At 37.0% G+C, this 12,950-nt stretch overlaps 1 protein-coding gene across 1 annotated transcript in view; it reads left to right on the top strand.

The window, feature by feature from the left end:
• The window catches only part of RNF217 (ring finger protein 217), an 85,812-nt gene extending 83,777 nt beyond the window's left edge, over positions 1 to 2,035 (top strand). The window contains 1 exon segment of the mRNA XM_075063436.1: positions 722 to 2,035. Within this exon segment, the coding sequence (XP_074919537.1) occupies positions 722 to 795 (74 nt within the window). The 3' untranslated portion in view covers positions 796 to 2,035.
• Positions 2,036 to 12,950: the final 10,915 nt, after the last annotated feature.

The raw sequence follows: 12,950 nt of genomic DNA on the forward strand, positions 1-12,950 counted from the left end.
ATTTAAAAGTGTGTAAGTTTTTAAAATATTCTCTTTAAATCTATGATGGAATTCTCATGTCTTGTATAATCAACACTATGGAATAGACATTTATTTTTGTTCCTGAGAGATTGGGGCATTAGCAGGACTTGTATCATGTAAATTACAAAATAAACACTGTGTTTTATCATCGAGCCAGTAGTTATGAAAATAAATTAAAAGTAAACCATAAATTGAATGGCATCCTTCTTTTATACCCACAGGATCTTTATGCCAGATAAAATCAGAAGGTTAAGGTTTCTTTTCATAAAACTGAAAGTATTTTAGAAACCTTCCTGATAATTTATAATTTCACAGCAAAAAACTTCAATGTGGAGTTAAGATTGCCAGGGCTCAACAGTTCTGTACTATTTGTGTCCTTTGAGGTATTGTGAGAGTTTAAACTGCAATTTCCAAAGTATAATATAAGTTTTAAACCCAAAATTAATGAAAGATAGAGAAATGTTAGTGTAATTACCAAAAAGAGACTATTTCAGTTCAGTATTTTCTGTGCTAGTCTAAATGTCTTAACCATTTAGGTTTCACAGGAATTTGTGGAGCAATATTTGGATACTGGGTGGTGGTGGTGGGTCGGTGTGGGTGTGTGTGTGTGAAGTAGATGCACACATATTGAGAAATTACAATTTACTATTTATAACTATATACTATTTTCTTTTAATTTTGTGTGTTCTTTTTTTGGCAGGTTTATTTGTGTTTCCTATATATTGCCTTTGTAAAAAGCAGAGGAAAAGGTCACGGACAGGTATGCCCTGGTAAGAATGGACCTTACTCACCTGAACTGAGCTGGTCATGTAAGGGCTTCACAAAAAATGTGCAACAGAGCAATATAATACTGGTTAGCAGCTTTGAAGCCACAGTCCTGGAAAAATAATGGGAACTTTCTGCCATATTCCCTCCACACAGTACACTACTGCTGACCAGAATGCCTCCTACTCTGGTGCACTCCAAACAAGATGGCCCCCCTAACTGCTGCTTTTTCAATGTGTTTTTTATTTTAATTTTAAAGTTTTAGGTCTAAGTTTCTTTCATAGACAATCAAAGTCTGCATTGTAGCCACAACTCTACTGATTGTCCTGTGAAGAAAGCATTTAATTGGTAACATGTTTTTCATTTAGCTTCTGTATCGGCCTTTCAGAGGAAATGCCTAAAGGTGTTTGAACTTTTACTGTACACTGAATAGCCTCGTCTGGTTTTAGAGTCTAATTCTGTAAATACTTTTCATCACACAGTGTTCTGTCTAACATACTAATATCTAAAATCAGATGCTGGAAGATGATAGCTGGTTGTATTGTCTGCTGATTTTACCAGCGGATTAGGGAGTTTAATCACCTATGTGGCAGGGGTTGCCACTGCCAAATATCAGTGCCTCAAAGGGAAGTAAGGAGTAAAATTATTGGAACCAAGTCGATATTTGTTGTAGTATTTAAATTATGTTCGGAATATATGCAATGATTTTGGGGAGACTAATTCTGTAGGACAGTACAGAATTTCAGCCCCTCCCAGCAAAAAAACAAATGTTTCATTAGCTAAAACAAACAATTATTACTGGCCCTTTCTGTCTTCAGGCATTCACTGAAAGTGAGATGGGGAAATTGGTAGGAGAGTCTGTTTTCATGGTGGAGCTAGAACTAACTTGTATCTTCAGTTGTATTTTGGCACATACACTACAAACTAGCTACACTGTGAAGATTCAGTCTATGAAATATTATTTACCCAAACAGCACGTGTTTATGTTGTTAGACTGCTCAATTCCCAAAAGACCCAATGTCTCATGGGTGAGGGCGGGCACAGAGTGGAGGCAAGGAGTTAGAAACGATCCTACTAGTATTCCACACGTTGTTTTCTCTTCCTTGGTTTTGGTGATGTACCGTGACAACAGTACCTTTGTTTTAAGACAGAGGTGGGCAAACTGTATGGCCCGTGGGCCCCTCCTGCCTGGCCCCTGAGCTCCTGCCCCAGGAGGCTAGCCCCCCAGTCCCTCCCCTGTGGTTCCCCCTCCCCCACAGCCTCAGCTCACTCTGGCGCAATGCTCTGGGTGGCGGGGCCGCGAGCTCCTGGGGCAGCGCAGCTGCAGAGTCCGGCCTGACCCAGTGCTCTGTGCTGCGCGGTGGTGAGGCTGGCTCCAGCCAGGTGGCACGGTTGCCTGTCCTGGGGCTCTGGACAGCACTGCTGTAGTGCCACCAACCACTGGTGCTCCAGACAGTGCGGTAAGGGGGCAGGGAGCAGGGCGGGTTGGATAGAGGGCAGGGGGGTTCGGGGTCAGGGGGCATGGGTGTGGAGAGGAGTTGGGGTGGCCAGAGGGTGGGGAATGGAGGTTGAATGGGGGCAGTGTATGTGGGTGGGGGCATGTCAGGAAATGAGGGGGGTGGGGGTTGGATGGGTGGCGGAGTTCCAGGGCTGTCAGGGATAGGGAACGGGGGGGGGTTGGGGCAGGATTCCGGGAGGCTATCAGGGGGCAAGAAGCAGGAGGGATTGAATAGGGGCGGGACCGGTATTTGTATATGCTCTGGTTTTATTTAGTCTCCTTGAAAGCCTGTAGGTATTGTAAATTGCATCCAAATACAGCGAACAATTTTGAGAGTATATATTTTGCACTGATATTCTTTCAAAAAAAAAAAAACAAAAAAACCAACACCCTGAAACCTGAATATAACAGTAGCCATTTAGTGATCCATGTTTACCCCTGCAGTAGAGTGTACTTCAACTTCAAAGCCTCAGTGGAAGAAATTGTAGTGGACTTTGTTTACCTGGCAACACAAATGTCAGCTTACCATAGCTGGCTAGTGTTTGCTTATTTACAGGCATTAGCCAGCTTGCTTTTTTTCTTACCAAAACACTGTGTACAAGTATATAATAGTAGCCAAGATCGTTCCAACAGCACCTCTCAATTCATCTTCCATTTCAGTTTAAAGGTATGCTGACCTTGCAATTGTGGAAATAGGACCTTTTCTAAGAGTTTCATATTAAAAGCTGAGGCAGTTACCTAATATCAAAGTATAATATTTCCAATTAAATACATAGATTATGTAGCTTTAAAACCGTATCTGCTATGATACATCTGTCCCTTATTTTGCTTGTACCTGAAAGTTGTTAGCTGCCTTAAAACTAGTCTGTTTTAAGAGAGTCTGTTTTCTGAGGTCATACATATCAGTTGTTTTTGGATTACTCAGGGATTTTTATTCCTTTCTTTTAAAAGTCAATTAACTTTCTGGGGATATTTTTTGTATGATTTAGAAAAGTTTCAGACTTTAGGGATGTATAGAGAGTTTTGGAGTTTGCAGTGCAGTCTGTAAAACAGTGTCAAATCAACTATTTCATTTAAGAATATCTTAGTACTTGAGATTTTCTGTAGTTGGTTACACAGTGGAGTGACTCAATTATTCTTCCTGGTTATTTATAAATGTTTGAAATATTCTTACAATGTGTAACCTATTTTTGTAGTTTTTCACTATGGGAGGTTTGAGGTAATAACCTCAGATCTTCTTATGGGAATGCAAGTAAGATCTTAAGATAAGTGAATGGAATGAATAGCATGCATTTCCACATTAGTGCCATCAGTGTGGGTAGGGTATTAGATCCAGTCACTTCTTATTATAATCAAAAAAAAATTGTGAACACAAAAAGCATGCCATTAAGGTTTTAAAAAAAATACAAAATAACGTCTCTCAATTCCTACAATACTGTGTCATCTGGGGTGTTAATTTAATCAAGGTAGACAAAATCAAATGGAAATGATTTTCCATTTTGTTTGTTACATATAACAAAATTAGCCAAGTTTGACCTAATTAATTTATAAAGATGAGAGAGTATGCTTATCTTTTGTATGCTCTCTCTCCAAAACAATGATAGGAACAATTGATTGTGCTTTCTTGTATGAAAGGAGAGAGATTCAGTCCTGGATTGCTTGCCTACTTTGTAGTTCTTTTCTTCACTTTTCTTAAATAAAAAATACCTTAAAAATTTGAATACTATATTAAAAAAGACTATTTTATATTCCAGTTGTTTAAATATGTAAACACGTAAATTGACAACTATTCAAATGTGAATACTTAAGTTAAACTATTTTTTGTGGATAAAATTTTGACTTCTAAACAGTCTTAATTTCCTGGGAAATAAATTTAATATTTGATTTGAAAGTAAAAGTCGATATTTTCTAAATTATTTCTGATACACACAAATGATACTAAAATTTCTAGAATAGAATTTATTTAGCTACTATGATTTGGAAATTGATCAAAGGTTTTTCATTTATCCGTCTACAAAATATTTTTATTTGTAAATTATTTTGACTAAAGCCTATATTACACCACTCTTTACTAGACAACAGTTCTGCTCCGCCTTTATTAGTAAACCACTTTCATTAAAAGACTAAGTTGTTTGCCATTTGAATGATTCTTAAGACAGGTTTCATGTTACTGTATGCTGGACCCACGGATCCAGTAGGCACTGGGAAGTAACTACAGTAGACAGTAAAAGGTGGTTTTTCATTTGAGAAGCTTTTTCACACCAAAAGACACATTCAGATTGAGATTCCATAGGGTAATTGGGGAGGGGCAGGCCAGTTCAGGACATGATTGCTGCCCACTGTAAAGATTCCTGTACAAAGATAATACAGCCTTAGTCTGAATTATTTTTCTACAGCCACCTCTCTGCAATTGGAAGCCTCCCTTAAAAGTAGGTCCCAGCATCTGCTGCCAGCTATATAAGCCCTATTATAGTGGCTCCAACTGTGTAACCTGGTAAAACTAAGTTGGGCAGAGGTCCAGCACTTCAATGTAGAGGGCTCTGGCTTCCTGTTGATCTTCTTGAATCTGTGATTTTTGGATGCCAGTTTTGTTGCTCTTCCATGAAGAGGAACAACTTACCACCCACAAGACATCTTAAAGACTTCCTCATTCTTTGTCCCCTCTCAGATTGTTCTATCAGAGGAGGAAATCTGGCCCTGTGTACTTAAATTGTAACTTTAAGGTACTAATCTTCAAGGTGGTAGCCCTCCTGCGTGAAATAACATTTGAGGGCAAAAACTCAGGAGTTAACAACTCTGTAATAACTGTATACTGGGCTATCAAAGCCCCCTGAAATTATTAATATTGTACTGAAAAGTATCCTCTTAATCTTGCACTCTGACTGGCTACTCTGAATATATCTACTCTGAATGGCTAGTGCCCTAGGAACTTCCCATCCATATGTTCACAACAAACACTGCTACCTGCCAATCTATCTAACTCTAGTTTTCCCAATAATTTCTCTCTCCCATGCTGATCTTTGCCCCTTGGGGGAAGGCTTAGTCCCCTCCCTTCTTTCACTGAGTGTAATTAAATTGTGTTTAATACAACTAGGTGAGGTTACAGGGTGGGAAGGAGACCAGAAGCTGAGACAACCATATTTATGGCAGGCATGTTATGGAGTTCTAGGTGTGGTAGCCTTTCACGGTGGAGGTATTTGTGTAACTGCAGTGATTATGCAGGAAATTGCATATTGTACGTTTGGAAAATAACTAGTTATTGTGCAAATCCTATTACCTTACCCAATAAGAGTGCAATGAATTACGCAACTGAAAGGTGGGACTACAGTTATGAGTCAATCAATGTACAGCAATCCTGTCCTCCAGTTGCCTATAACATTTCCTTTTCAGTATCATAAATTATATTTACAATGTGTTTCCAATTTTTATCACTTATTTATAGCACAGTATAGTCATATCTTTAAAATAATTAAAAATGCACTTTCAAATCACCTCTGTGATCTCCCTTTAGGACAGCAGGGGCTGAGGATCTATCCATAGTTCATTTTTTGAGATATGTATAAATAGTTGTTTATTGCACAGCTCATAGTGTTTTTTTGATTGCATCTGTTCACCTTGCTTTTGGAAGGTTGGACAACATGACATTTTAATTTTTCTATAATGTGAGGTGAATATTGCCATAATACTTGAAAGTATTTGCATTGCCACTATGAATTTTGTTTAGTCAGTGAGCTGTCTGTTTTTCCAAAGAGTCACAGCAGTCAATGTGACATTTAAAAAAAAAAAGGGGGGGGGGCGGCAGGACAGTATATGTGTCTATTGTAGAGGACTAATAATTCTCTGCTTACATCTGTAGTGATGAAATGATTCTTATAGTTTAATAGTTTCTTTTGCCAAGTGTATCTGGGGAAATTGGTTCAAATTCAGTGGCCAAATGGATTACTTTTGCAGACTTTGAACTTTTAAATCTTGTGGCATTTCTTTCTGAAGTGGACCTTATACCATTTATAATTCTTGGCCATGGTTATGGCTGTGTAGTTCTAAGTTGTGGATGTGAACTATGGGCCATCATAACTTAAATCTATATGAGATTAGATCACTTTGAATTTGGCTGATGGGAAGCATCCTAAAGGAGCACTTTGTTGGAAGAGAATTTCATGATTTCTTCATCAGTAGCCTTTTAATTGCAGTGGGCCAAATTTGCTGCTGGTGTTTGCTGCAGGCACAACTCCATTGGAGTCACTGAAGTTGCATCCATTTTTATGCCAATGGTAAATCTGGCCTACAATGTTTTGACCAAGTTACATGAAGTTATGTTTAAGGATTTTACATCTTCTGTAAGAGCAGAATTTTTCAGAAAGGTGCTCTCCTCTACATCCTTGTAAGGCATCCCGTCTCTTTTCTATCAAAACCTCTGAGCAGTTTCTTCATAGCACCAGTTTTTGTTTGGTTGTTTTTTTGCGAGGAAATGAGACTAAACTTTTTTCTGGTAGAAGAACAGTTGATCTGGTCTCAAATTGCTTTCTCTGGAAGGTCCCATGCTAAGGGAATGTTGACTTGTAATAGTACATAGCCATTTTTCCTCTTTGGGATACTAGTAAACCACTTAGTTTATAGTGTTAATTTAGGCATTTTTTTTAAAGCCTGCCTTATTCAGCACACCCACATCAGTAAGTTTTAGGAACTGCAATCAGCAAACATCCAGAGTTTTTAAAGAGGGACTTTCACACTGGGACAAACTTGAAAAAAAGTACTCATATACAATTAGCAGTTTGAGTTGCTAATATTTTTTGGCATTTTACCTATTGTTAGTAGAGATATTTACATCAGGGAAACTCTTTCAGAATCCAGTTTCATCATTTTGTTATTTTGCAGTGAAGTAGTCTTGTGATTCAGAAGTCAGCCTGACATGGAAAACAGTGATGTCATGATTCAGCATTTTGACTACACTTACATAGGAGTAATTGGCTTGTTAAGAGGCAAGAAAAATCAAAATACATAAAAAGAATGAATGAGTTTAAAGTGTGACTGTATTTATAAGTTTTCATACCACTGAGTTGAACTTAGCAAAATTGTTCCCATAACACATTGTGATTCCTTAAAAACAGCACTTACAACAAAATTACTTTCTGTTTGCAGGACTGTAATTTTCCTGCCCTAGCTTCTTCCATGTCATTCCAAGTGATAGTAAAGGATTTAGAGCTGTCTGTATCAGGGGTCAGCAACCTTTCAGAAGTGCTGTGCCGAGTCTTCATTTATTCACTCTAATTTAAGGTCCCGCGTGCCAGTAATACATTTTAATGTTTTTAGAAAGTTTCTTTCTATAAATCTATAATATATAACTAAACTATTGTTTTATGTAAAGTAAATAAGGGTTTAAAAATGTTTAAGAAGCTTCATTTAAAATTAAATTAAAATACAGAGCCCTCTGGACTGGTGGCCAGGACCTAGGCAGTGTGAGTGCCACTGAAAATCAGCTCGCATGCTGCCTTTGGCACGCGTACCATAGGTTGCCTACCCCGATCTATATTCTGTTCCTATAAAAAGTGGAAACATGAGCAATGAAAGGCATTTAATCATTAATGCTCTTTTTAATATGGCAGTAAAATACTTGCCAATACCTACGGTAGATTAGGAACTTGATCACACAATGCATGATGTATTTGAGATATGAAAGTGTGTAAGTAAGGTACAGTTACTTATTTCCTAGGAAAGTAAAACTGAATGTCTAAATACGGCTCATCTTTCTCCTTAAAAAATATTGAAAGTCTTATTATATAAAATTTAAAGGCCCTGTTCTCAATAGTAATTAGGAAAAAAAAAGTACTGCATACAGTGCAGCAGAAAACCTTTCATTTTCTGTTTGATCCACACAATAATTTCAGATTTACTGTTCAGTTTTTCAAATGAGCCAAAGTCAAAATGGCAGAGGTTTATTTGTAAATTATTAGAGAGAGACCCACTTTTACAATATAAAAAAAAATTAACAAAAAGTACATGCAAGATCCTTTTAAACATCAGTGCATGCCAGCCCTGTGCATTTCCAACTATAATGTTACAGAAGACCTGGTATGAGCAATTAGGAAATTTGTGGAAAACAGTGAGACAAAAATACTTTTAGCAGTTTTTTTTAATTATTTATTGTCGCTAATTCAGCATAAAGTTACTAATGTGATCCCATGATTGCCTCATTTTACAAAGGAAAAAAGGTGAAATGAAAAACATACAGTCAAAACAAGCTGTTAAATGCTAACACTGATGCTGATGCAGTCAAGAAATGTGCTCATATCTGATTCAAGCTCCAGGGGAAGCCAAGCAGGTTCAATCTTGAGCCATGTCTTCCCCCCCACCCCCAGTTGTTGTTTTTTTAACATGGGAATTGTAGTTAAGAATTTTTCATGTCAATCTACATTCTCCTGCTTCATATCCAGAAATTGCAAGTACAAGGAGGTAAATTTACATTTGTTTGTGCCATCTCATAATAGAATGTTTACCTTATTGCCAGTTGTTATATATTTTATTTAATCGTATTCCCAACTCACAAACTGATTGTTAAAGTGGCTAAAGAAGGAAATAATTGCATTTAAAACTGACCACTTGAGACAATATTGGTACAGTATTACTATTAGCTAATGCAGTTTAGCATGTATAAATAGTATTACATTTGAATTATAGTATAAGAATTTTATCATTATATAATTATTGTTCAGTTTAATGGCAATGGCTCCTAAAAAGAGAATGATCTTAGGCTAGTATAAATTAATGTAACTCAATAGACTTCAGTGAAGCTAGGCAAATCTATAAAAGCTGAGGATCTGACCTATTATATTCTCTGGGAAAATTTAAAAACAAACTCCCAATATCTTCTTTGGCATTTTAAATTAAATTTCTAAAAAAATTCCAAAAGTTGACAGCCCAAAATCTTTTTTTGTCCAATCTTGAACTGTTCAGGGCCAAACTTCTTATCTTTAGTAGCAATTAAATAATTGAAATACAAAAAATAACCTATTTTATCTGATACAGATAAGTACAGTATATGGTGAGAAAATAAAAACATTACTCCTGCTTCTAACATGGTTCAGAACACAGATGCTGATCCTACTTCCAGCAAAATCGGTGACAAATCTTTCTCCCCTCATATGAAGTAGATAGGAATGCTGGGGCCAGAGGGAATTTGGATTCATCAAGTAAGTAGTTTCTAGAAATTTTAAAATGAAAAGATGCACGCATGACTAAGACTCTAATATGTCTCTTAGCTAGTCAACAGAGAGAGAAACGTAAAGGCCACTACAAATTGGAAAAGTGAATATAATATTAACACTTACTTTTCAGTTTTGATTTAATGTATTGTGTATCGACAGCATGTTTTTATTAACCTATGTTAGTGCCTTATTGCTTGAATCAGTTGAGTTTTCCTTTATAAAAAAGCCATATAGGAAATATTGACAAGTTGATTGCTATATATAGCCATCTTTAGGCCAAAAGTCTTTTATTCTGAAACAGGGATATTTCAACATAATACATTTTAGGAACAAGAAAGGTACTCTCATCTGTTTAATTTTGCTTGATCTTAATCCTGTCTTTCTGTTTTTTTAAACTACTATTCACCCCCGTCCCCTTCCAAAAATGCATCTAAATATGTGTTGTCAGTGTTCACTTTGTCTTCTAATAAAAGTACTTGTTGGTTTTGACACAACCTTTCAGGCCAAATTTTAGATGAGAGAGAGAGAGTGGTGGAGCCAAGTTTTACAACCTTGGAGGGCACTGGGTTATTTGTGGAGACTCCCTGTTCAATGGGTGTACTCCTTCTCTGTAGCTGCATCCTCTTTGCCCTGCCAAGGGAGTACCTACTTCCTGCAGCTGCATCCTCCATCCCAGCACCAGAACCCTAATCCTGGCGCAATGCAGGAAGGAGGTCTTGAGTATGGGGGCGGGGGAGGGCTGGAAAGCAAGCCTGCCGCGCACTCACATAGCAGTGGTGGCTCCTGACCCACAGGGCAGAGCCTAGCTCTCTACTCTGGGTATTACAACCTAGCACATGTCATCAGAGCACCATTTAGGTTTGGCCTGGTCACCTTTTCATCATGACAGACGGGCAGCTAGGCCAAATTTTGAATGAGTGTCATTGTGATGTGGCTCACGGGGTTGCTATACCACTTGAACCTGTGTGCCACGTTGCAATTCCTGAAATGGCCAATTAGGCCCAGCCACATGAGACAGGATCAGATGCTGCTGGGTGAGTTTGGGGTGGGCTTGCAGTGTCTGTGGCATCCAAGGATGCTTGAAGAGACATCCTGGCTAATATCTGACCCTCTATGATGATGGGCTGAAACTTTTCCCTCTGAAAATGTTGTTGTCATACACCTCCTTTTGTCAGTTACATAATATGCTTGAAAAGACACCACACATACTCCTAAAGACCCATGGGGGAGGGAGAGGCAGTTGCCCCCTACCCTTCTATTAGTTCTGCTACTTAGTTTTGTGTGAAGAGACTTGAATTAATTTGAAACAGATACAGGCCATACTGAGTAAGCAGCATTAGTTGTCCCTCTGTCTCAAAAAGGAGGATGTGATTCCTCCCTTCTGTGAGAATACTGGGTGAAGTCGTGGCTCCTACTGACTTCATTGAAGGCCAGGATTTACTCACTATATTCTAGATCGCGTGAAGTACTTACATATGTACCATAAAAAGTTACTGATCCCTTTTTTTGCTCTTTCCTCAAATCTGGTGTCAGAATAAGGATTATATTCTCTTTCTGAATTTTTGTAGATTCTTCTGAACTGTTGAAAATCTAAATAAAAATTAGACTAATAAAATGTCAATTGACAAAAGAAAATTACTGTAGGCAAACTGATTTTTAGATGAAAACTGATGCTTGTTTTGGAAAATTATTTCTTCATGAAACTATGGTCATAAATAGGCTTCATTTATAAACTGTTTTCTACACTCTGTTTAGTTTGACCAAAGATAAGGTTGTGGGGATTTTGTTTTGTAGAGCCTTTCCTGTTACTGAAATTTCTGAATTCTAGAATTCTGGAATATGTTTCATCCAGTGCAGTTAGTTTAAATTACAGTAAGGAAAATATTTGAAGAAATTATTATTCCCACCTGCAGTTTGACTTTTTTATAAAGAAACATACAAGTACTTCACTGTGATTCAGTCAGACACACTACAATTCTGAAGTTACTAAGAACAGGGAATTTGACTGAGAGTCTCATTTCAGTGAGACTTACTGAATTGCCATAACCCTTGTTGATACCCTCTCATACCAATAGCTTTATTATTGTATTATCTTAAATTTATCAGAATTAAGTACTCTACAGCCTACTGAATGAGATCATGTATCATAAGACTTCAGCTATCATAAGAGAAACATGCAGTATTTGTGTAACAAATTGTTCCCTCAGAAACACATTCCTCTCTGTTTCCATGCAAAATACTGAAAGATAATGAGAAATTCTTAGCTTGTGTTTCTATTTGAAAATTACATTATACAGCAAAATTATTTAAGATAACATTTTAGCAAGAGTGATTGTGTCTATACTAAATTTGTGAATGTTAATCTAAACATCTTTATGCTACAGTAATTTGACAAAAAAAAAATCTCAATAGATGATTTTAAACAGTATTTTTTTTACTAATCTACCTTCCAGACTGATACTTTAGAATTATATCAATGGCTATTACTGAATATGCTCCCTCCACAATTGCTTCAGTTTGTGTCAATGTTTTGTAACGAGTATTTTTTGCTCTCCTTTTGAGTGCCTTTTGTTTTAGGTGGCCTATAGACAATGTTTGTCCTCTATCATCCTCTGTACAATCTGCCATAGTAGTGTCTGACTAAACTTGTTCTAATGAATGTATAACTAATAATTAAAATGAATCCTGTTCTTCAAAAACATTTAAATACAGGTTGTATATGCACATGTACAAAAACATGGAACAAGGAAAAGCGTCATCCTGCTGGACAGGACCTTTTGAAATTAAGTGAAATTTTTAAGTTTATTTTCAAAATGGTACCTCACTAATATTCATGTATAGGTATGTCATTGTACTGTTCCATTTTGCTAAATCCAATCACACTTACTGTAGGCATTTTCAGTAAAGACTGTCCAATGAATCTGGTGTATATCCTGTGGGTGAAGTTCATAAATCAGAAGCTTAGGGTGCTTCAGTGCTTTTGAATGCATCCCTTTGACTTTCATCAATATTCTAATATCCCTTATTTATGAGGAATTAAAAGGAAACTTCCTCATGATGAAATTGGAGGATGTTATAAAAAGAATCTGAATGCACTTCACCTGTTCTAGACCTAATCTTGGGAAACTGTGTTCTGAGTGTGTTAACATATGGATTGTGTGAAGGTATACACGGTGGAGTTTTTCTTTACTTGCATGCTGAGGGTCGTACAGTGTCATCTAGTAATGTCTACCTAATAAAGTTTTGGAGAAGAAAAAGCTACTGATGTTTCTGAATCCTTTTTTGCAAGCAAAGGACCAAACTTGTGTAGCTGTACAAATTAGGCAAACTGCTCTGACTAACAGTGGTCATGTTAGATTGATCATTATACAACTTAATCTCTTTGAAGGATATTTAAAATATTATAATTCTTTAACAAAAGTATTCTGTGAAAATACGTCACTTCAATCTGTTACTTTTAACAT

This window comes from Chelonoidis abingdonii, chromosome 3, assembly GCF_003597395.2.
Source record: "Chelonoidis abingdonii isolate Lonesome George chromosome 3, CheloAbing_2.0, whole genome shotgun sequence".
In the NCBI taxonomy this organism is placed as follows: Eukaryota; Metazoa; Chordata; order Testudines; family Testudinidae; genus Chelonoidis; species Chelonoidis abingdonii.